Raw genomic sequence first — 25744 nt, 5'->3', positions numbered from 1 at the left:
CTCCCTTCACCAGGAGCCCCAGCAAGGGGGAAAAACATGATAGGTGATATCATTGATAATCACTTCCATTTAATCTTCTTTCACATGCTCAGGGGGGAGGAGTGAAGGCTGAAGAGAGAATGACTGATGGATTGTCAGCTGGCTGCCCTCTCTGACATTATTAAACAACTGTTTTCCTTTAAAGGGCCCTTCTCATCAGCTCTGAGACAGAAAAATATGTGAATACTTAGATTATATCTGTAATCACTTGCATGACTGTCTCTCTGCAACAGTAAAAAGCAGTTTTTTTAACTGATTTTTTTAAGGGGTGCATTTTCCCCTTCTCCAGGGATCAGCACATTGCTTCTCATTTGCAGTGGCCATTCGTGTTGAGTCAAATCCGTGTATAAAAAAATCCGTTCATAACAAGGCTGGACCTGTGTATAGAACTATATCATGTCTTCCTTTTACTGTTATTTCTTATCCAAGATAGTTGTGAAGAATCTGGATGCACACTGTGAAATTGTCTATTTTAATAGTAATTTAAAAAAAGAATTACAATGCATAACATCTTTTGGATACCGTAATGAAATACCGAGGTTACGGAGACATCCCTATATAGAACAGTTGCTCAGAAAGAAGCCTATGGACAAGTTTCCTGTAGCATGAACCTGTAGCAAGTTTCCTGTAGCATGTAAGTCAGAAATGGACATGAATGCACGATACAGCTTCAAAATCGTGCCATAGATCCATGTTGGAATAAGAAGCAAATTTCTCAGCATCCAGATCCTCATTTGTAAAATATGAATGGTATTACCTCATAGGATTGTTGCGAGAGCAAGCACCATGACTATAAAGCATTTTGCAAATAAAAACATGAACAAAACCACTGAATCTGCTGTATAAAAGAACAGTTGCAGTTGGAGGAACTGTATGCTTTTTCATATCTTGGGCACGGATTGTGGGCACACAGACAACAATTTTCCAAGTGGCAACATACCATAATACTCTGCACATATAAGCATTTGTGAGAGGTCACCTTGTAAGGATTTGCCAAGCAGTGAGAATTTCACCACTCTTTTGGATGCCTTGATTGTAAGGTCATTATCATTTGGCAGAATGTCATGGACAACGGGCAAACAGTTGTACCTTGAATGTTCAATCAAATGTGTAGCTGCTAATGAGGAAAGGGATGTCTAACTTTGGGACAATAATTAAGGTGTATGTAGTCCAGATCATAATAACCAGTAACAGGAATAGTTATCCAGTTAGCTGCATATCCATAATATTCAACAACCCCATCCTTCTTTCCCTTGGAGAATACAGGATGAAACTATCATTACGAAGAAATGCATAATTTAACAAATCAATGTAGATTATTAAATTGTGTGTGCAGAATTACTTTTCAATAGACATCAAACCATTTCCAGAGAATACAACTGCTTCAGTGAACAAAGTAAACACTTTCTGGTTTAGGATTAAAAGGCACTTTAAACCAATCCTTTTCCCATACAAGACAGAGGGATAGCTTGCAAGTTATAGCTCTCAAAAGTAAGAAGTTTTCTTCAATGACATTTATTGCGGTTTTCATTAAAGATGAAAGTTAACATTTCACATTCCTTTCAAGGTTGCTGCTTATCATCAATGTATTTTTCCCCTGATGAACTGTTTTTCATGCTCTGAGAAAGTGGATCATGAACATAGTTTGAGCATCTTCGATATGCTTACAAAAACTTTGGCTCTGCTAGGCAAGTGGGAGGTGGGAAAGAAATCATATTTTAGTGCTCAGAGTACCACCTACAGGCCAAGAACATTAAAGCTATACTATTTTATAGTGTATAAAGGCACATGGTCTCTCCAAGGCTCAGAAGGGCTTCCCAAACCATAGGAGCAAAGCCTCTGGTTGCCTTTGGAGTCTAAGTGGGCCAAAAACCATGGATTTTATTATCCATGGTTTTTGTATCTGTGGGGCGGTCTGGGAATGGGTCCTCTATGGATACAAAGGCACTACCTGTATATGGGGCTGGGTGGTAGTGGGGGTTCACCTACATCCCCAACATCTGATGTTTCCTCCTCCTTTTTTGATATCCCTGGCTACATTGAACATTGTAGTGATAGTGATTTATCTGTGTAGGCCAGGGGTGCTCAATACGTCAATCTCGATCCACCGGTCGATCGCGAGGCAAAATGAGTCAATCGCAGGCTTCTCTCCCGTCCACGCATCCCTGGGAGTGAGCCCCATTGACTCTACTGGGACTGACTTACCTTTCCCGTTTTTGCACTGGTATGTATGGAGATCTGCCCCCCCCCCAACTTCCTTCTGTTGGTTCTGTGTGCAAGGGGTTTTGCACTGGTCTTGCTGTGATGTCTATATAGAGATCTTCCCTCCCCCACACCTTTTCCCCTGTTTTTGCACTGGTCTGTATAGAGATCTGCTCCCCCCCCCCCACACTTCTATTGGAATCGAGGAAGATCTGGTGAGGAGGTAGATGTGGTGTCAGCAGTGGCCCCTTTAAGGGTAAGGCCTGGGCATCCAGCAGAGTGTGCTGCACAGCTGCAGCCACTTGAAGCCAATAGGGCCCTCAGGGATATAAGAGCATCTGAGGCAGGAAGGGCTCCACTTATTTATGTGAGTCAGCCTTTTCCTACATGAAGATCATTAAGTCCAAGTACCTTTCCACCATGACTGATGAACATTTGGAAGTGTGCTTGAGGCTGGCTGTCAGCAGCTACTGTCCAGACTATGCATCCTTGGCTGATTCACTTCAGTGCAAGTCAAAGTAAACTCAAGTAATTACAAAAAATGTTTATAGTTAATTATGTTGTGTTGTGCAATATTGGCTCATGCAGTTATGCAAGGTACACCAACATACATTGTACACATAAATGTTAAATGTTATGATGGCGCGGACATTGTAAAAAAACTCTGGTAGATCTCCAGGCCTTGCTGGGTTTCAAAGTAGCTCTCGAGCCAAAAAAGTGTGAGCACCCCTGGTGTAGGCTATCCCTCAAAACACTGAAAGTTGCTGGCCTAATAAGGCTTCAGAATTCAGCAGTGGGAAGGGGTTGCTTCACCCCCCCCACCACCTATCTCTTGACTCCTTCCCTGAGCTTGCCCCAGAGGAGCCCTCAGGCAGCCTTCCAGTGACCTCTTATTGCCAGTTGTGAAGGTTCAGTTGGAGTCCCCAAGATGGTGGGACAAGTTGGTGGGAAAAGGATACAAATGTGTCTGACAATTTTCCATAGGCCAGTACCAATACACATCTGGTGCAGCACCAGCACAGTATTAATGGATAATGAGGAGTCACAGACAACAAGAGGTAGGTGGCAATTCTGTCCCTTAGACAGCAAATTGGAATATAAAGAAAACTAACTGTAACAATTCCACAGTACAAAGGAGTGGGGAACAAGAGTCATGCCTCATTCCCTGCCAAATAACTGATCAGCAGGACTTCAGCTTGCACTGAGTTGCTTGCATCTCTACCTTTACATGAAAAGTAGCTACCTAGTTACTTTCAACAGCTGACCTTTCCAAACAATTTGCCTGTCTTAATTAAAAAACCAACACACACTAATTTAATCTTTCCACTTACGCACACTCAAAAATATAGGGAGAGTCCTTTTTATAAACCAGGGTTAGGAACCAGAAAGTTTCCCATGCAGCCTGTCCCCGATATGATTTAAGAACTTCACATCAGGCAGCAAATTGGATGCTGAGGGAGAGGGTGAATGAAATAGGCTACTCTTCCTCCAATTGATGACAATGCCAAAATCAATACTGTGATAAATGATATCCATTATGAGCTTGGAGAGTGTGGGGAGAGTGTGCCCAGCAATGGAAAGATCTAAATATCAAGGATGTCCCTTTAAGAGCTCAGAGGAGCAAAAACATATGTAGAGTAGGGATGCAACAGTAAAGGCCATAAGTACAGATAATGTTTACATCTAGTTCCTCAAATTTGGGAAATGTATAATAGGACAGTGTCAACTGTCCAAATGTTTTTGGAGAAGATTGCCAAGACCAATGTAGTATTATGCCACCCACTTATCTTTGGGATGTTCATTACAAGATTGTAATGGGAAATATGTAGGCAGATCTGGCTACAATTACCCAGACACGTTCGGACTTGACTACCACTGTAACACGTACACCATGATGTTATGTTTTGAAGTGTTTGGAAACTACAACTACAGTAGTCCAGAATATTGCTGTTGTTGGGTGCTGTGTATTACAATCATGTCACTATTATCCTACTTTCTGATCCATCTCCAAGAATAATTCAAAAGTAAAGCCCTTTAAGTCCAAAAGTCCTGCTTCCTAAATTCCGTACCAAACCATGTTTTTATATCACTACCTATTTGGAATAGACTCTGAACACTAATATGGAAACATTTTAAATACCACATTTCCATCACAAGCAGCTATAAACAATTTTAACTGCAATGGCTGTTGTGTATTAAATATTTTTTTTAAATCACACTGCATTTTCTAGAACAGTACTGAATCTGTACAAAAAAGGCTTAAATAAAACCATCTGTATATACATTTTTATTAACAAGGGCATCCTCACTGTGAACAAGGCAGTGGGACATACATATTACATGACAACTTTGTAATTTAACAAAAATATTGGCATATGAGATTTATATACAGTTGTATTTCCATACAGTGATAACTCTACTGCATTTTATACATAGACATTGAAAGTTGACATTTTGAAAAGAAGCTTGGATCATAGACATCAAAAAACCTGTCCCAAGTCTAAAAATATTAAATCTAAAAAGTTCCAATGTCTCCATCATTGCTTGGATACTTTCTATTTTACAACCACCCATTAAAAGCCTTTACTGAAAGACATACATGAAATATCAAAAATATATTGATGAGTCTATCACTAATCATGAATGCTTATATATACACATTAGGTTGCCAAACTCATCCACAGGTGCTTTATTTACAAGTCTATTTGTCCTTTGTGAAAGTCATTAAAAGTTTAAAAACCATAGAAATGCCATTAGAAAGTATGCATTCCAAAAAATTATACTTGTTTACAGTTCAGACTATGTGAAAATAAATGTATGAAAATGCACATTTTAATACAAGTACTCTCACAAAAACCTTGACTTCAAATATGAAGTAAAATAATTTTGCCCTGAAATTTTAGGGTGTGGCTCCTCTTTCAGCAATGCTGTAAGACAAAAATGAATCAATCCATTAGGAATTAATTCTCAAAATTATTTATATGTTTTTCTTATATGTAGCTAAATATTAAAATTTGTTACCACACCCACTAATTTTGTAATATGTACACTAATTTGCTAAAGAAAAGTTTTAATGATCCACATTTTAACTGAAGTCAGAGGCTGGTCTCTGCAAACTAAATTGAAACTTTGCTGATATATTTTACAAGTTGAGCAGCAAGTAAAGTGTTTTAAGACTGCAATATGTAATTTCTCATTACTAAGGAAAGTTGTCCAAACAAGCAAGAATGGCAAGAAGAGATGGGCAAGGATGTTGGAGGTTTCTGCGAATATGTGAACAAAGTAATGTATGCTAAAAGAATCCTGGGTTGTCATTGGGGTGGGAATACAGGAAAGGGACAAAATAAGGCCTTGTATGGGCACACATGCATTGGTAGACTAAGATTTTCTGTGAAAGCTGGGCATGTGAAAGAAGATTGTATGCTCTTCTTTTTCCTAGTTTCTGTCAACCCATACTTGATGTGTACAGGTTCTACCCAAAACCAAGTCAAACCTCCTGAACAAGCAGAGACAACTTCTAAAAGTATAATTTCTCTAGAGGTCTATGCTTTATAGTATTGGTGAATAAATTATTAGCTATGATTGACCTCGACCTCGACCTCGACTCTAGACCTAAAGCCTGAGTCTTGGAGATCCACAGGCATGCTTCAAAAGGTTGAAATAAAAAGAGTCAGCACAGACACAATGTACACAAAAGGGTAGAATGTAGTGCTGAGTGAATGAATACTTCTTCCTTAGCCTTTTAATTGGTCAGGAACCTGCTAACCAAGGAAGGTAAGGGAAAATCTGATAGAGACAAGAAGTAAAGGAAAATTTGACATTAAGACCATATGTTAACCCATAATTAAAAAATACTGACTTCACAGAGCACTATAGTTCTCAAAATTATAGCATTTTAAGCAGAAGAAATGAACTTACTCTTCAAAATTACTGCTGGAACATTTCTCCATGTTTACAACTTTTCAAGCATTAAAAGGAAAACCCGAAATGAAACTATTCCACCCTCCTGTGTCAGCTGGTAAAAATCAATAATGGTATGATTATTCAGGATTCCTGGTATGGAAACCATACCAAGAGAGCTGAAGATCCTTAGCTGTGACCATTTTAATATACAGGGTGACCCAAAAGTAGGTGGACAGTAAATGATAACATTTATTCCACCTACTGTCGGGTCACCCTGTATATTGCTTGTGAAGAATAATTCTCTCTGCCAAAATCTTGCCCCTGAGATGTGAAGGTAAAGAGAGGCCCCAATTATTCTGAACACAAAAAAGCAGGAACAGAGTAACTCCTTTAGAACAAGAAAGCGCTTCAGGTGTGGCTACTAGTTCTAAATGCACGCTCAATAAACTTACTGCTGTAGCAACATCAAAACTCATGAGAAGTTGAGAAAATATCACAACCTACCTAGGTAAATCCATGTGCAGTGTAGCTAGACTACTGTGTGTGGATCTGGATATTCCCTCTTAAAGGAGAGAATAGAACATGAATATCAAGGAAAAAATACCAAGCTGCAAATGAGACTAGAAACTTAGTTGTGTTGCAGCTTAGGAAAAACAAGCATGACAGTTATAAAAAGTTACAAATACAGAGGTGTTTACAAGAAACATTTGTCCTCTGGATTCAAGAACTGTGGAACAACAAAAGGTTCAAAAACAAATAAAATTAATACTTCCCCCCCCCACACACACACACACATTACACAAATGGCTGGTGGGTTTCAACTGGGTGCTTTTTTTTCCACTTAGCAAGCTTGAAGAAAGGACTAGTTAATATGCATTCTAATGAAAAACATTAAGTGAAGCCGAGCTGACAATACAAGTCACACTCAGAGATTCCCTAAATGTGACTGCTCGAAGCATGAAATGAAAGGCAGAGGACTCTTGTCCTCTGCCAGACAAAATGTTACGTTTCAGTGCGTTTGGTCCACTCCTCCACAAACTAATGTCCTTTACTATTCAGAAGACATGTTCCGTTTTTCCTTGCAACACTGGAATAGAGCATGCAGTTTTCTAACATTCATCACTTCCTTCAGAATTCTCATTTTTACCCAATTAATTACTGCTCTGTCGTTGGACTTTTGGACCAATACTTTGAGTTTCTTCTTCTGGATTTGGACGTTTCCCAGCACACAATCCAATACTAAGGGATGTTCTTCCTGCAAATTCAAAACAAAGACCTACTTTAAGAACCTATATAGTATTCATATGACTAAAAAGACATATGTATTTTGTGTATTTATATGCCACCTTTCCCCAGGTAATGAAATCTGGTGCCCAAGGTGGTTTACAACAATAAAAAATATAATAAAATCATTGTAGCATAAATAACCTAAAAAATAAAAGCACAAAGACAACTGACAGTAGAACATTCCAGCAGACCTCCACCATCTTATCCAGCATCAAAAGCCATTTGAAATTAAAAAAATCTTCAGGTTTCACCTGGGAGAGAATGCCACATTTGTGGGCCACCACCAAGAAGGCCTTTCCTCTCAGTGCTGCCCCCCCTGCTTCAGTGAAGGTGGGCACACCAAGAAGCGCCCTCTCTGAAGATTTTAGGGGACAAAGTGGTCTATATGGGAGAAGGCAAGCCTTCAGATACTCTGGCTCTGAGCTATTAAGAGCTTAAAAGGTTAAAAAAGCACTTTGAACTGGGCCCGGAAATGAACTGGCAGCCATTGTAGCCAAGTTAAATTGCTGAGCTCCTGCAACTCAATGGGCAGCTGCATTCTGCACAAGCTGCAGTTTCCAGATTGGGCAAACCCAAGTCAGAACAGCACAGGTATGGTTGCAGCTGGCATACTAGCCAACTGGGAAAGATCAAGTGTTTGTCCAAGAGGACCCACAGGCTGTGAACCTGTTCCTAAAGAGCAGGCAGGCGATTCAGCTCCCTGCATTGAAGCTCTCTGAACCAAGAGGACCTATGTCTTGTTTGGATTTAAATTCAACTTGCTAGACCCATCCAGTTCCCAAATGCCTCCACAAAACGCTCTGGTAATTGACAGCCATGCTTGAAGTACCTTCACCCAGCTTAGGCTGGTGTGCCAACTGAGACCATACCTGAGCTGTTTGGACCTGGCTACGGTGACCCATGCTTTACTAACTTCAAGTCTGGATTCCTCCAAAGCACTCTATGTGGAGCTACTCTCTAAACCAGGGGTGTCCAAACTTTTTGGCAGGAGGGCCACATTATCTCTCTGATCTCTGTTGGGGGCTGGAAAGAAAGAATTTACATTTTAAATTTGAATAAATTTACATAAATGAATATATTAAAGATGGAACTTATATGAATGAATGACTTCCAATAGCTCAGGGCCTATAAAAGACCCTGCACAAAGCAAGGCTGGCCTTCACTGTTGCTGCTGCATCACAGACGTGATACATCAAGCAGTGGAGGGAGCTCTCATCCCACATCTCATTTGAGATGTAGAACAGTTGCCCTCGGACCAGTGCAGGCTGCAGCAAGTCTCCAGAGGGCCAGAGGCTTACTGGAGACTGGTGGCTCCCTGAGCACCAGATTGGGAGATCCTGAGGGCTGCAAATGGCCCCAGGGCCAGGGTTTGTGCACCCCTGCTCTAAACAGTTTGGAAACTGCAATTAGTGCAGAATGTAGTGGCTCAGATGGTTACAGAGTTAGATATGACTTGGCTGGACCACTGGTTCAAGCAGCTACACAAGCTACCCATTCGTTTCTGGTCCCAATTCAAGGTGCTAATTCCAACCTTTAAGGCCCTCCGTGATCTGGATCCAGGCTATCTGAAAGACCATCCATATTTTCCAGCCCACCCTCTTAAGTCATCTGAAGTGGCTCTTCAACAAGTGCCGTCTCGGTCTCAAGTGAGAGGGGTGGCAGCAAGCCTTCTCTGTAGAAGTACCACAACTATGGAATTCCCTTCTAGGGGAACTGAGAACTACTCTTGCCCTCATGGTTTTTCAGTGAGGGCTCAAAACATACCTGTTTCTTCTGGCATTTGTTAGTTTAGTAGATATTTGCCCTCTGTGCCTCTGAAATATGGTTGTGACTTGAGTGCTTCCCTGGGCTAATTTATTCCCCATTGGTCCAATGATATTGGTTAGATTTTGCTCTGTTCTGGTTTACATTTTACTATGTAATGTTAAAATTAATGTTTTAATGCCTCCTTTGATGTTTCTTTTTACCTGTTGTGATACTTTGTACTTTATTATAAAGTTGTGTAAACCACCTTGGGCATTTGCTTTGGCATGAAAGGGAGGGATATAAATAAAGATGGAGGAAAGGAGAGTTAAAGCTGGGTATCATCCACATATTGGTGACAATCAACTCCAAAATGCCCAGATGACCTCTCCCAGCAGTTTCATGTACTTAACAAACAGAAGGGGGGGATAAAACAGAACCTGGTGACAGTTCACAGGTCAGAGGCCAGGGTGCCAAACAAGCATCCCCTATTACCATCTGGGACCTATTGGCCAAGAAGGAGCATAACTTACATGGAGCCTTCAATCCCTAATTCAGCCTATCATTCCAGAAGGACACCATGATCAACAGTTCCTAACAGGGGCACAGTCTCCCTGTTCAGGTAAACAAGTAGGGCAACCAAGGCTGTTTCCACATCAAAGACAGACTGACAGGCATCCAGATAATAAGATCTTCCACAACCCTCTGGAGTTGGGCTGCCACTATCTACTCGACCACTTTACCCAGAACAGGGGGGCCAGAAATGATCTAACACTGGGGTCAAGCATAAAGCATTTACCACCTCCAGCACCCATCTGGCCAATCTCCTCAGCCTGATCTAATAAGCCATGCTAGGCAAGGATCGAGTGGGAATGTTGATGGACTTACCTTGCTGAATTAAGTGTGCTTTCTGACCATCTCCATGAGCATAATGCAGAATACCACTCCCTTGAGCATAACCTGTTAATACAGATTTAATTGCATAAAAGACCAGCAATACATATTTGAGAGCAAGTGAAGAAAAACTTAACATGAACACCACATTGGTATACATAGCACACAAAGCTACTATCAGATGTGCAAGCAATTAAAGCAGTGTTTCCAAACTTTTTAGCACCAAGACCCACTTTTTAAAATGACACTCCATCTGGACCCTCCTAGGTTTACAAGACTTTTAAAAAATCTAGAAAGAAATAAGGCTTAAGGCAATTAGTTGTTTGATCCTCCCATCACCTGTATTTTCATTGGAGGCTCTGTTCAGCTGCAATGGGACCCCCCCCCCCCCCCAAAAAAAAAACACAATCAGGTTGTAACCCACCAGTGGGTTCTGACCACAGTTTGGGAACCACTGAATTAAAAGGGATTCTTCTTCAGATCATAAATTGTCACAGATAAACTGCTGGGTGCAAATATATCAGTTTACATATTTAATAACACAATTTCTCTGCAAAGAAAGCATAAAAACAAACATTTTCCAAACTTAGAGATAGACCTTCAAAAGCAAATCTTAAATATTTGCCTTAAACAGCAGGTGGGTTTTATTGACACTACCGAGTTCTTACATCTCTCCTAGCCCAATTCCAAGCATTTTCTCCAGGCCACAGGATAAAAGTTCCAGCCCACCATTTCCTTTCTAGTTTGTTCAGCATGAACTGTGTGCCCCACACCCTTTCACTGAGTAACTCGGTGGGGAGGGGGGGAGATAGTTATGTGGAAAATGGACCCTGTTTTTTTTTTTATTGGCCTTGTGTTTCAGAATTATAGATTCTCCAGTTATGATTACAAGAACAGATTAGTTCTAACCAGTTTTCCCGTTTACCCAAGCAAGCCAAATTGACCAAACTAATTTATTAAAACCTATCACCTATATAGTATTGCTTTGCTAAATGTTAAGCTTTTTGCCATTTTGCCTTGAGTTTTGCATTTTGGTTAAAAACATTAGGAAGGGACACACTTCAAACACGAACAATTTGGGGGCAAGGGTAGAGAGGGAGGCATGGAGAAGGAGTTTCTGGTTTTCACCTGCTAAGATGACTCAGAAATAACATCTATTCTTCTAAAAAGAGAAAGGGGTTGTCTGTTTGACATAAATCATATTTGTTGGATCAACAGATTTCCATTATGTTTGGTTTGATTTGCCTGCCTAAACATGTCCAATGTTAAACCTTCCTTTTGTAAATACAGGCATGCATCGCTTTACAACCTTCTTCTTAATGATGGACCACATATAAAATAGTGATCAAAGCACAACAAAGAGGCTCTTAAATGAGGTAGTGAGGTCTTCCATAGCCTGCAGCAGTGTCTGTTTAAATAACAAAGAGGCTCTTAATACAAAGAAGAAAGAATCTATTTCCAGAAGCCTGTGCAGTCAGTTAGTGTCTGGGAGTGTCTGTTTACATAAAGGCATTAAATTGGGCTGAGTTTGCTTAATGACCTAATCGCATAACTATGGGGATAGGATAACTTATCCCCATTGTTAAGTGACCCTGTATAGTAAAAGTTGGGATAACCAGAACTCCATCTGAAAAATGGAATGCTATTAGCTGGCTCAGCAAGCTCACCAGCTCCAACTTCCTGACAACTACAGAAAAGTGACGAAGTCCTAAGTGAAATTGACAGCTTCAGTAATGAAAACGTTCTAATATTCAGAAAATTACAGTATCTGGCATCCCTTTGATCCAGAGATGCCAGATTTTAAAACATTTTGGATTTTACTGCTTAATAACCAGGAATCTTTAACTTTTTTGTGCATTACCAAGAACCATCAACTCTTCAATTAACTGACAAATCTTAGTGGGGGGAAAAATTAGTGTACAAATACTGTTAGTCTTGTACCCAAGTACCCTCTCTGCGCATGAACTGGAGGTTGTCCATGACTTTGTGTACCTTGGCTCAACAATCTCCGACACTCTCTCTCTCGATACTGAGCTAAACAAACGCATCGGTAAAGCAGCTACCACGTTTTCCAGACTCACAAAGAGAGTCTGGTCCAACAAGAAGCTGACGGAACATACCAAGATCCAGGTCTACAGAGCTTGCGTCCTGAGTACACTTCTGTACTGCAGCGAGTCATGGACTCTCCGCTCACAACAGGAGAGGAAACTGAACGCTTTCCACATGCGCTGCCTCCGGCGCATTCTCGGCATCACCTGGCAGGACAAAGTTCCTAACAACACAGTCCTGGAACGTGCTGGAATCCCTAGCATGTATGCACTTCTGAAACAGAGACGCCTGCGTTGGCTCGGTCATGTCGTGAGAATGGATGATGGCCGGATCCCAAAGGATCTCCTCTATGGAGAACTCGTGCAAGGAAAGCGCACTAAAGGTAGACCACAGCTGCGATACAAGGACATCTGCAAGAGGGATCTGAAGGCCTTAGGGATGGACCTCAACAAGTGGGAAACCCTGGCCTCTGAGCAGCCCGCTTGGAGGCAGGCTGTGCAGCATGGCCTTTCCCAGTTTGAAGAGACACTTTGCCAACAGTCTGAGGCAAAGAAGGAAGGCCCGTAGCCAGGGAGACAGATCAGGGACAGACTGCACTTGCTCCCGGTGTGGAAGGGATTGTCACTCCCGGATTGGCCTTTTCAGCCACACTAGACGCTGTTCCAGAACCACCTTTCAGAGCGCGATACCATAGTCTTTTGAGACTGAAGGATGCCAATACAATATGTACCCAAGTACTGAAGTATTGCTTTGTAAACATAATAATTTGGATTTCAGATAATAACCAGTCTAGGCTAAAGAACTGGCTAGTGGAACTAGGTCTGACAAAATAAGGTTTAAGTTAAAATTCTAGGCTTCTTTGCCTCACCCTCTGGTTGAAATCTCTTCCTCTTACTGGGAATAGTAACATTCAGTGGCTGAGTGGATGGGATCATCTCCTGGTGGTGTGCTTGTGTTTCCATGTTAGCAAGACTTCAGTGCTTAACCAAATAGGTGCACCTAGCCTTGTCTTTCTTTATTGGTAATGATAAGAAAACTTCCCTCTCCAAAGGTTGTTGCCTTATAGTTGTACCATGATCCTAACCATACTGAAAAGTTGGCTCTACTGACATCAGCAGATTCAGGTATGTGTATGGGAGTCTTTGGAGATAGTGGGCCCTCATTGTCCACAGGAGATCTATTCCAGGACTCCTGTGGATACTGAAATCCATGGATATTCAAATCTGCACAGGGGGGCCCTCAGAATCCTCATGGACATGACCAGAAGGCACTTCCAGTCACATCTGGGAGGTCTCTTGATGTCCTCCACCTTTGGGTTGGCACCCATGGTGAGTCAAATCCATGGGTACTGAACCTGCAGGGCCAACTGTACATGATAAAAAGTACATTTAAACTGAAGTACACCAGTCTTCGTTTCATGAACTTCGTCTCATAACTATTTCTGCCAAATTCTCTTTATCTTGGTTCTACTTGGAAAGGTAGAGAGGTTCACTATATCAAGGTTTCAGGAATCTTGTTCTACAGAAGACCTAAGGTATTGTATCCTTTGGGCATGCATGTTTTGTTCACACACATGCTCTAGAGATGCATGCACTGCACTTTTTCATGTGCCTCCCCAACATGCATGTCTAGAGATCTTGTAGACTTTGGTCATGATGCACATTCCCACAAACTGTCATTGTAAACAGAATACTAGCAGAATATTGAAGTGAGTCCGAGTCCACTCAGTTATGAACAAAAATTTATTGAAGAAAAAAATGATTAAAAGCAATGATGATATCTAATAATAAAACAGTATACAATTACAAATGAAAGAAGCAGAAAGATGATTGATCAATATACTCATGAAACTTCTCAGAAACAACAAGGCACTGCTAGCAGAGGCAACACTTGGTTGAGACAGGTGAAACATTATCTGTTCCTAAGCAAGAAAGCAATTTGGCTCTGAGGGAGAAGGTTGAAGTGATTCCCTCGCATACATGCACACTTCTGCTTACATCCCAACTTATACCTCCATTCTCATTCTGGGGAAAGGGGTGTTCTCTTTTATAGAAGAATGAGGAGAATCAAAGCCCACAATAGACCTAAATAAGGGCCTTCAATTAAAACTTCACTAAAACAAACTGTCCCCATCTCTAATCCACGGGGGCACCAAAATAAACCATAAATCATACTGAGCAAAGGAATTATGTAAGTGAAAAAAGTACCCCAATTATTTCTAGCTTTTATCGAACATCAGATGATGAACTCACTCTGACCTGGGGTCACTTATCAGTGACACTCTGGTTGCCCAATTCTGAGACCATGCAAAACGCATTATAATCAGCACCTGGCTGTTTATGGCAGAAGGACACATAGCTTCAAAGGGCCATGAAGAGTACCAATACTCATTACTCATTGAGTACAGAGCCTGCTTTCACAAGGAAACCCAGAACACAGGGCTTTTGAAGTACGGAGAGGGCTAGGCCTTCCTGCTAACAGAGACCATGCTTCCCATGAGAAATTGTAAGGTACCATAGTTTGGTTCAGCGGATCCAGCAGCCCATCTAGGTTTTATAGTCTAATCACTGCTTTTCTGTATAAGGCAGGGAGTCTCTTACTATTCAACTGAAAAATTCATTTACAGCTCTGTTATGAAAACAGAAGAACAACTATGTGAAACTGAAGGAATGCTATGCAACATTTCTGGCCGTCATACCTTGTTGCTGAATTCCACTTGTTCCTGTGTGGGATTCTCCTAGGGCACAAGTTTGACCACTCCCTGTATGACTTTCATTTGTTCCCATTTGAGATCCTGGGGGAAAGCAAATCCATACAGTCAACTTTTTCTTCTTTCTGGGAAGAAGGCTTCCTCTGACTAAATTAAAATTTATCCTAGTGCAATGTGGAAACTGTCGTGCTTTATAAAGTTCATTTCTAGCTGAACTGGCAGTTCAGTTACTGTTCCATCAAAAAAGACTTGACCATTACAGAATTAAAATGACTTCCTCTTCAAATAAAACATTGGCAGGTCCCAAAATTACTATTGATTTTAAGGATAATTGTTCAGAAGATATAAGATAGTTTTTTCATAACTTTTCATAGCACAATTTATCCAAAGAAATTAGGCTTTCGGGGGTTATAGAATACTTCATGTGATTTAAAAATAACACATCACATTGTATAACCGATGCCACACATATAGATGTTACACTTTTATGGTACCCACCAATATGTTTAGGAGTTCCACCTTTGTGCTTAGTAGAAACTGTAACTGCTTACCAAAATACTGGATTCTGTACATGCAGAAGAAGAGCAATGCTATTTTTTTTATTTATCTCATTTACACTTCATGCTTTCCAGCAAAGACTGTACCTTTAAAGAATGAAGATACTACCAGAGACTATGTAGGGGTAGGGGTAAGAGTGGTAGGGAGCTTGGTTTAAAAAAAGTTCCCTTTCCCAGTTTTTACAATCTGGGGAGGAGGGTGCAGTGGGGAAAGAAGAGTTTGGATTCTGAGTACAGAGGCCATCATGCAGAATCTCTCTCTCTCTCTCTCTCTCTCTCTCTCTCTCTCTCTCACACACACACACACACCAGTCCCTGATGACCCAAGCCAGCTAAGGGCTGGTACCTGCGCAATGTGCATAGGAGGACAATGTGCTAGTTTTGGGAGCAAGGAAGAAGCAGGGTTATTCTAATTTGCTGTTTTCTATTTATATAGTGTCACCAATGCACATAGTGCTATACAAAGACTAAAAAAAACAGGTCCCTACCCCTATTAAATTTTATGAGAGTATGGATAACTTACCACTTGCATTGGTACAACCGGGGAGGTTCTCTCCTGGCGAATATCCCATTAAACCACCATTCCCATTTCCATTTCCATTAGAAGGCACTGATGCAAGAAGTCCTAATCAGAAGAAAAACAGAGTCACATCAAGACGAAGAATGAACACATTTCTTTCGAGAAAGCTTCTTTTCTCATCCTGCCAGTGAATTTCTCTGCGTTTCATCAAGAAAGAAAAGTAGATGTTCTCTCCTTGTGTTCTCCTCACACAAGAGGATGTGCCAAGACGAGGTGCACCCTTTGAGCAGTGTCACCTTAGCATTGCTCAGGAGCTGAGAGTCCAAGGGCCAGATAAAAAGCTTCTGGGGGCCGCATCCAGCCCCCAGGTCTTAGGTTTGACACCCCTGCTCTAGCCAATGTAACCATGCAAAAAAAATGAAGCTGGACATTTGAGTTCTACATTAAACCACCTGAATAGTGTGATGTGCACAATAGGTTATTTTGCAAAGGTCAACTCGAAGATAAAGCCTAAGAGAAATAGTCCTTCGTTATCCTATCACCTTCAGAAAATTAGTTCTAGGCTAGCACTTTGCCATATGTCTGTAAGGGCCTTGTAACCTAGTCCACTAAAGTTATCAGCCTGCAAAAAAGTTCTACTAACTTCCTTATGGAGGGAAAAAATTCCAAGCACTTGGCAAAATTCAACTGGGGTGCGATGAGATTTCTTTCCAATTCAATGTTGGACGTGAGGGTGAGGAATGATGCTCTGTGAACTTCCAAGCAGTTTGGTTTCCAAGCGGATTTGAGTTTAATGTAGAACTCAAATCCTTACCCAATAGGAGGCTTACTAATGCTACTTTACTAATGCTACTTACTAATGGGAAGCACTTTTTATTTTGCTTCACTAACTTCTTCACAGCACACCTCTGTGAGAAGTGCTGACTAATCAGCTGCCTATCATGCACATAAGCCATGCTTCAAGCACTGATGAGCTGTTGCTGCCCCAAGAGCAGAAGTCCCACTGCCATCATTCTCCCACATAGACTTTCTGGTTACCTATGGCAACCAGACAGGTATCAGGCTAGGTTACAGGCAAACCGACATTTTGAAGTGTATTTCCAAAATAAAAAAATTTCACCTTACCCAAACCTCTGTATCGTGACAGTTGTTGATAGATTTGTTTCATCCTTTCAATATTCAAGCGACTTGCCTCTGCATGATTTACCATTGGTTTAGGGTAATTTGCTCCTATTATACATTTTGCAGCTTTCTGGACACCCTCAGGGGCATTCCAAGGATCATATATGTATTTTGCAGGAAAACCTCTGAGTACAGGCAGATAGCGCCTTATTAAAAAAAGAAAAAAGGGAGGGGGTTAAACCAGTAATATAGTACAGCTTGACAGTACAGCATTTGATTTCACCAATATTTAATAACAGTGCTTAACCTGATATAGTCTCCATTTGGGTCAGTTCTTCGGCCAAAACCCACAGGACAATAGCAATGGAAAAACTGTTGGAAGAAGGAGCTACAAGACAGCCACATCCAGCTTCCCGCATTCACACTCCAGTCAGCATCCAGAAGCAATTCTTCAAATACCTTAAAAAAAAAAAAAAAAGCTTTAATACAGATTTTTCAGCAATTGTGTTTCAAAGCATTGCTTGGTATGATGCTTTTGAATGCTATAAGACAAATGCATGTTATCTATATGCATCAATATTATACTACTGATGTTAAACGTTCAATAAAATTTCACTGCGAATCTTTACCCAATAGTCTATTGAACCAAGGTATGCGCAAATGATATATAGCACAATCCCTTTAGCAGCTGAAAAGGCTTTCTTAAGGATATAGTTGAGGTAAGTCAGCTGGTATAGTTTCATCTGTGCAAATTAACTTCTTCATGGTAGTATGTGTATATATATATAATACACATATATAATATATATGTGTATATATATACACACCTTATATATATATATACCTATATACACACACACACACCCCTATATATGTATATACCTATATATGTGTGTGTATATATACACACACACCTACCTGATTTTATATATATAAAATACACATACATACAATTATACACACACACAATATATGTATGTGTGGTAGTATATATATATTAAAAGACAGCATTATCTCAAACTATTATTTGTAACGGTTCACTGCTCAAACCTATTCATGATTTCAGAATAAATGTTGCTTTCAGTGCAATAGTGGGAAGAGATATTCAATACATTGATGGTTGTCTCTTTTACTGCAAGGTAGTCATGCTGGGCAAACAAATCTGATAAAACTTTTAAGGGGAGGATTCTATCTGGCTCCTTTACATGATATCCTATAGGTCTGTGGCTCAGATGTAAAATTTACTCTGAGCAAATGTGAATGCAGTGAACAGGTGTGCCAAGTTCCTTGAAAGTAGGGCAACAGTGGATTGGCCTCCATGCTGTGAACAAAACTCGATTTAGACACACTAGCATAAGCAGCTACTTATATTCAATTAAATGTTAGGAAGAATTTCCTGAGAGTAAGAACAGTTCAGTAGTGAAACAGTCTGTCACAGGAAGTGGTAGACTCTCCATTGGAGGTCTTTATTCAGCGAGGATGCTGTAATTGAGGAACACCTGTATGGCAGGGGGTTGGACTCAATCCTGTAGGTTCTTTTCAACTCATATGATTCTACTCAAAATTGCTGTAGCTAACACAACTTCACATGATCAGATTGCTAACTATCATCCTGAAAACTTACATGATATGCTTATGTGCATGCATTTAAGACAAAAAATTCACATAGAAGATAGGGATATGTGTAAGCATGCCCTGTCTCCACTAGATGATGCTATTTAGTCAAGCTTGACAAATTTATATAATATGTTTACTCTTGTGAAAATAGGCTATGAACTCTAGCCATAGGCCTAGTAATATATACTTTAAGGGTATTTTTAAAAAAAGATAGGCAAATTGCACAACCTACTGCAGCATAAAGATTTATGAACAGAAAGACCAATGCTGTTGATATATATACAGAAGTTATCCTATAAGAATAGGCTGTGCAATGGCTGCCTTAACAGTAATTAAAAACATTTTTATAATGGACATGACAACCAGAAATCTGAAATTCTGAAATAAGCGTTCCATTAACTTGGTGGAAAAAACCATACCTTCATTCCTTCTTCCCAACTGATCCACAGATCACCTCGAGTCAAGAAGCATGCCACAGCATGTCTAGCCAAATGGTGGATCCAGCCTTCCTGGCGTAACTGGGTCATAATAGCATCAATCCAAGGAAACCCTGTCCTGCCTTCTGCCCATTTTGCCAAAGCCTCAGGATTCTTGTCCCATGGAATCTGCACACATATGGGATTGCCTTCCATTTTATCAAAGCGTGGATTGTTAGTGGCCGCTGTGTAGAAGAATTCACGCCACAACAACTGGCCATAGAGAGAAAGAGGAGGAGAACTGTTCTTCTTCACCTAAGAACAGAGAGTGCATGACAAACAATTCAATAAAAAGAAGAATTTTATTATATAGGTAGATTACCCCTTATCCAGTCATCTGAAATCTGGACTATTCCAAAATCCAGACATTTTTGTTCAAGACCTTTTTTTTAAAGCTTTCTTTATTATGAATAATAGAGGGTCTTGCGCTCATTCCCATGTAGAGTACAGGTACAGATCGCCAAGTTCTACTCTTTGCTCTGTGGTGTGTACCTGTACAAACATAGCTGAAAAGTGTCAAAGGACGACAGCAGACACTCATAGGGGTAATAGTGAAAAGAGGAAGCATTTCTCATTATACTTATGCTATTATTCCAAAATCCAGACCCATTCCTGTTCCAAACAGTTTGGATAAGGGATACTCAACCTGTATATAAATTTTTGACAGTTCAAGATAGCCACAGTTCATACCTTTTTGTACAAGTCTGTTAGCTTGAAATAAAAGAGCCGGCAGGACAAACAGCCAAAACGTAGATAGGGACTAAGTCCTGTAGGACTCGCAAGGAGAGAGTTTGCATTCATTCGTGGTCTTTCAAAGTTTGCGACCCAAGCCTTAAAGAAAACCAAAGAGATTATTGGAATTTATCAACCAATTATTCATGCTTTAGATCAACAAAAGCAATTTGGCAACTGCTAGCTGCACATCTAAATAGCATCTCAGATTGCTATTTATATAACACCACCAGTGAGCAGTACAGTTCATAAAGTACAATTCTCTGTCAAGAAGTTTAAAACCTGAAATTTAACTCGGGAGAGAAAAAGGGAGGGAAGGAGAGATATTGCTGGGATAAGGGAAAAACATACATTGATTTCAGTTACTACATATTTCAGTTTTGTTATGGTGGGTATAGGGATGTGCCAAAGAGTTTATGGAAAAAACTGGGTTACAAGTAAATAAGGCATGGCATTGCATAGGTGTTTTGAGGGCATGTAGTTCCAATTGTAAGGAGAGAAACTCAGAAGGGCAGAATAGCCTGGGGGTGCCAGAGATGTGAAGGAGACAGGCAGGGGTATCAGCATGGAGAGGCAATGGAGGGCTTTGAAGGCAAAGACAAAGAGTTTGTGATGGATTTGGGAACAGACAGAGTTAGCGTATGAATTTAAAGAGGGATGTTGTGGGGACAAGCTAGATAGGAACATGAATGATGCAAGCACAGGACTTTGAATAAAGGTTAGGTGGTTGAGATGGAAGACCAGAGAGGAAAAGGTTGAGGTAGTCAAGGTAAGATATGAACACAGCACAATGCAGAGATTTTGTTGATATGGTGATGAGAAAGAACCAAATTAGTATGATGTTGTTAAAAAGGTAAGACAAGATATTGCTGGCAACAGACTGAGTATGGAGGGGAAGGAGAGGAATATAAGGTCTATAATGCCAAAACTTTGTATCGAATGAAATGGACAGTGCCACTGTCAACAGATATGGAGAGTACACAAGGAGGACTGTTTGGAAGGAAAGTTTCTAAGTTTGTTGCAGACTCAATAGGGCAAATAACTGCATTCTGTTAGTTGACACTCTTCAATGGGACACCTGGTAAAGCTATGGGGCTTGGAGTCAAAAATTTTAAGATTAATAATTTTTCTGTACAGTACCATAAAACTAAATCCCAGTCAATGATCATTACAAGTGATACAACTTTTAAAATTATTTCCCACTAAAAACTGGGATGTTTCAGTTCTTGTAACTTATTTTAATATGATTTTTTAACAACCATTCATAGTATGCCTTCTAGTTGTCTTTGTCAGAACTATGAACTATTTCTTCATATCTCTTTAAAGTTATTCAAAAAAATTTAATGTGTTTCTGTCAAAGACAGCCGAGTTGGCAACATACCTTTCTTTCCAAGTGTCTTTCCAGTCTTGTAAGAGCTTCTGTTTCTCCACCAGGCCACACAGCAGAAGGCAACCCATCTGTATCAAAACCTGCAGGAAAAAACATTACTCTTATACACTGTTAAGAATGGAGTTTGAACATTAGTATTTCAGGGTAGCATGGCGTTGCTCAAATGAAATGCTGCTCACTGCCATGTGTGTAAATCCTTGCATCCGGAAGTACTTGCCTTAAACAGTACAAGCCTATGTATGTCTACTCAGAAGTAAATCCCACTGTATTCAATATGATTTACTTCTAGGAAAGTGTGCACAGGATTACAGCTCAGGGCTACTAGGACTGCAATCCACACACAGTGGATAAGTCCCAATGAACTTAATGGGGCTTACTTCTCAGTAAACATGCTTAGGATCAGGTGTAATCATGCTGAAAAAAACTGCTTAGGATTGTGATTTAAGGACAGCACACTTTCCCCTCTTTCTTAATCTTTTGATGCCTAAGCCACAGTCCACATATTTTATGTACCTAGTGCTTCTAAGTTTCATATACCTAGTGCTTCTAAGCTACTAGAAAGTCAGCAACTGTGTTGCCAGGCAGGGACTCTTCAGAGAGATAAGTTTCAAACGAAATTTAAAAGTACCCAGTACAAAAGTATTAACAAAAAATGATTTTAGAAGCTCCTGAAAGATCCACTATAATACAGGTTGAGTATTCCCTATACGGAGCTGTGAAATCCAAAACTTTTTTAGCAGAGATGACATGCGGGAAGGTGGGGGAAGGGACACTAGGTGACAAGAGAGTGCTTGCAACAGCTGAGTGAGCAGGAGAGAAAATGGCTTGTGCTTTTCAGTTGCCGGCGGAGAAAGATTTTCCCACAGAGTACAAGGCACCTGTGCTTATTGTGGTGGGAGGGTAGAGTGCTGTGGCTTGCTTCACTAGTAGGCATGCATGTGAAGTGGCAGCAGCTCCCACAGATTCCTTTGCTCTTCCCTCGAGAGGCAAGGCATAGCCCTGGTGTTTGCCTGCTGAAAGCACTAGGACTTTTGCACAATTACACTTGTTTCTCCTAGCCAAGTTAGCTGCGGGGAGGTGGGGAACTGCACCATTGCAAAGAAACACCGAATGCAGGTGAAATTGCCAAGTCTATCACTATTTTTCTGTATATATTATTCCAAAATTTATAAAAAATCTGAAATCCAAAGCTCATCTGGTTCCAAGAATGTCAGATAAGGGACGCTCAACCTGTATCAAGTTACTATTAATAAGACTAATAAGGGCTATTAGGAAAGAGATTTAGCTCATACACACTTTCTAGAAGCAGTTCCATGTAGAACTAAATAGAAGTCATTAGAAAGATATTTTTACACACACACACACACAGTGTTGAGGGTGCACCTATTTTTAATCATATGCCATGGAAAACATTTCATACCTAGTTCTTCTAGTGACGGAACACCATATTTCTCATCATGGTCATCAGAAACAGGAGTTGTGCACTTTGACATCACTTCTGCAGTAATTGTTTCCACAGGCATCTCCAATGGTTCCATTCTACTTATCAGAGTCTGGAATCTTTTATAGGTAAGAGGTGGCTGCCCTCCATTTAATTCTATAATCCTGCATGCACAGAAGCCAACATTTAGTTAAGAGATACTTTTAAAAAGACACTATGTTTGAAATGAAATGGTACATTTTCTCTACTTCTAGTGCAGTGGTGTCCAAACCCCAGCCTGGGGGCCACTTATGGTCCTTGAGGACTCGCAATCTGGGCCGTGGGGAACCCCCAGTCTCCAATAAGCCCTTGGCCCTCTGGAGACTTGCTGGAGCCCACACTTGTCCAACACAACTGCTCTCAGCATGAGGACAATTGTTTGACATCTCGCAGGTGCTGTGGGATGAGGGCTCCCTCCACTGCTTGCTGTTTCATGTCTGTGATGCAGCAGCTGCAGTGAAGGAAAGGCCAGTCTTACTTGTGCAAGGCCTTTTATAGGCCTTGAGCTATTGCAAGACCTTCATTCATTCATATAAGTTTCATTTCTAATATATTTATGCAAATTTGAAATATAAATTAATTCTTTTTTCCCTGGCCCCCAACACAGTGTCAGAGAGATGATGTGGCCCTCCTGCCAAAAAGTTTGGACACCCCTGTTCTAGTGGAATCTTAAATGTGCGTGTGCGGGGGAGGGGGTATTAAGGGGCAAAATGTATCTGCTTCAGGTCCCTTATTTTAACTAGAGCTGAGCTGAAATAGGAAGTCCATTTCTTGAACCTTTTGGTTCCCTGTGAAATACCCCTTGACCATAGGAAAAGAGCTACAGGTTGAGCAGAAGTGCCCAGAATGCTGTCCTTTCCCTCAGCACCCAGTATAAAGAAAAAAGCTTCTTGTCCTCACTTCAAATTAGGCTTGTGACACTGTCACACAGTGAAACCAACATTTTCACCAAACAATACTGGCTGGAATCCCAGGGACAAGACAGGGTGAAAAGAAAAATTAGTGTGTCAGAAGGACTGTGAACCTTGCAAATAAAGCAAAAAACCTACATAGTGGTAGAGGTATGTGGTTCAGGGAAATTCCCTCCCTCTGCGCCCAATGGCACATCAAAGACACTTGATGGGAAATAATGGGTGCAGTCCTGGGTTTAAATGCAAACAATGAGAACACTACAAAGAAAATGTTTTATGTGGATACCGATTTTCATTTTCCACATACAAGGTGTAGTATGCATCACAATGTGTACCAATTCATCCTTCATTTTTAATCAAATGCAAAATTTCTTGGACAACCTTGCCTGGGATAACCATCATTTATAAAAAGAAATCTGAAACTTTTGTATCTGACAATAAGGAATAATGATGCTTTTGAAAAATGGGGGCAAAATCACCCCTGAAATATGATAGTGGAAAATTATCCAGCCCCACAACACTGCCAGGTCTTAATTACAACAATATGTTATTACAACAGCATACTGCCTAACACACAAACGGGCAACTTGACAGCTGGCAACTTACTTGTCTAAGTCATATAAAGTATGTGAAATCCGTACAATGACCTCCACTCCAGCTTCACTAGCCAACTTCTTAATTGCTGCATCTCTCTCCTTTCCAAATGGCTCAGAGTCATATTCAATAGAAAGTTTTTTAATGTTCCATTCCTAGGGTTTTGAAAACAAAAAATACCACATTTTAAAAGTAATTATTCCAAGAAAAGGAGAGAAAGGAACAAATGCAGGTGGGGCCTTGGTATCTGCGAGGGATCCCTTGCTTGGTATCTTCTTGGAACCCACACAGATACCGAAATCTGCAGTTTCTGCCCCTTTAAAGAGAACTCTACGGGTCTCAGAACAGCTTCAGTTGAATTTGGAGCCCCAATGGGACGGATTTTATTATCTGCACTTTTCTGTATCTGCAGGGGGTCTGGGACCAGATCCTCCACAGAAACAGAGGCACCAACTGTATACATGTTTAATATAGTGCATTATTTTTTAGGGACTTAAATAATCAACTTGTGCACTCCATTCCTGCAGTTCTGCTTATCTACTGAGAACAAAGTGTAATTTGCCTCACATTACCCACTGTCTGTTCTCCACTGTCAGAGGTCTGAAGTCGTCCACTGCTGGCATTCCTGACCAGGTAGGCTATGGGGTTCCAGAAACCTAACCCCAGCGGATAACGAGAATTGACCGTATCTGTTTGAATCATTTCTTCTCAGATTGGACTTGATAAATATATACACAAGTAACAGCAGGGGAGGAGTGGAACAGAAAGAAAGAACTGCAATAAAAACTAACTTACCTTAAAAAGCCTTGGAAACACATCTGCGGGCTGTCCTCGAATCACAAATAGACGAGAATTTAACTTTCGTAAGTTGGCATCCAAGTCTTCAAGACACTGAAGCAGAAACCTATAAAGATAGATAACATGACAAATAAACAACTATTTTCTGAAAAATTGATCTCAAAACCTTTGCAAACTGGTTTTTGTATCAATCTTTCAGTCAAAAACGCCATTCTAAACAGAAGCATCTTAAGGCCCCACTGGAAGGCCACCAGGGAGGGAGCAGATCTCAATTTGGGGGGGGAGAGGGAAATCCAAAGTTGAGGGTATCCACCATAGAAAAGGCCCTATTCCTCATAGCCATCCTCTTCACCTCTACTGATGGCAACTAAACCTCAGAAATCCTCAATGGCAGATAACCTCAATGGTCAGATAAATATGGAAAAAGGCAATCCCTCAAATACCTTGACCCCAAAGTACAAAGGGCCTTAAAGGTCAAAACCAGCACCCTAAATTGAGCCTGGCAGCATTCTGCACTAACTGCAGTTTCCAAACAGCCTTCAAGAGCAGCCCCACAGAACATGTTACAGTAATCTAATCTTGATGTCATTAAAGCATGGACAAAATGCAAGATTAAGTTTTGTATTAAATAAGTGCTTTCTTCCAAAAAAACCTTTAAATCAAACATGTGTAAAACAAGAGGTGGGTGTAATTCACTTTTCTATCCAGATATGTATCATC

The 25744-nt window shown here is 40.5% G+C and overlaps 1 protein-coding gene across 3 annotated transcripts in view; it reads right to left on the bottom strand.

The window, feature by feature from the left end:
* Window positions 1-4515: 4515 nt before the first annotated feature.
* Window positions 4516-25744, bottom strand: part of CRY1 (cryptochrome circadian regulator 1) — a 39129-nt gene continuing 17900 nt past the window's right edge. For 2 of the 3 annotated variants that reach the window (XM_066633181.1, XM_066633183.1), the window contains exons 2-14: window positions 25022-25130; window positions 24239-24381; window positions 22662-22846; window positions 21233-21321; window positions 19810-19950; window positions 19063-19374; window positions 17334-17485; window positions 17030-17232; window positions 15908-16009; window positions 14816-14911; window positions 10063-10134; window positions 7292-7399; window positions 4516-5168 (exon numbers count right to left, since the gene is read on the bottom strand). In XM_066633181.1, coding sequence (XP_066489278.1) covers window positions 7296-7399; window positions 10063-10134; window positions 14816-14911; window positions 15908-16009; window positions 17030-17232; window positions 17334-17485; window positions 19063-19374; window positions 19810-19950; window positions 21233-21321; window positions 22662-22846; window positions 24239-24381; window positions 25022-25130 — 1708 coding nt within the window. In that variant the 3' untranslated portion in view covers window positions 4516-5168; window positions 7292-7295. Of the gene's footprint in view, window positions 7400-10062; window positions 10135-14815; window positions 14912-15907; window positions 16010-17029; window positions 17233-17333; window positions 17486-19062; window positions 19375-19809; window positions 19951-21232; window positions 21322-22661; window positions 22847-24238; window positions 24382-25021; window positions 25131-25744 lie in introns of all 3 variants that reach the window. The other variant, XM_066633184.1, reaches the window with a different exon arrangement.

This window comes from Tiliqua scincoides, chromosome 7, assembly GCF_035046505.1.
Source record: "Tiliqua scincoides isolate rTilSci1 chromosome 7, rTilSci1.hap2, whole genome shotgun sequence".
Taxonomy (NCBI): domain Eukaryota; kingdom Metazoa; phylum Chordata; class Lepidosauria; order Squamata; family Scincidae; genus Tiliqua; species Tiliqua scincoides.
This window is presented reverse-complemented; position numbering and strand designations above follow the sequence as displayed.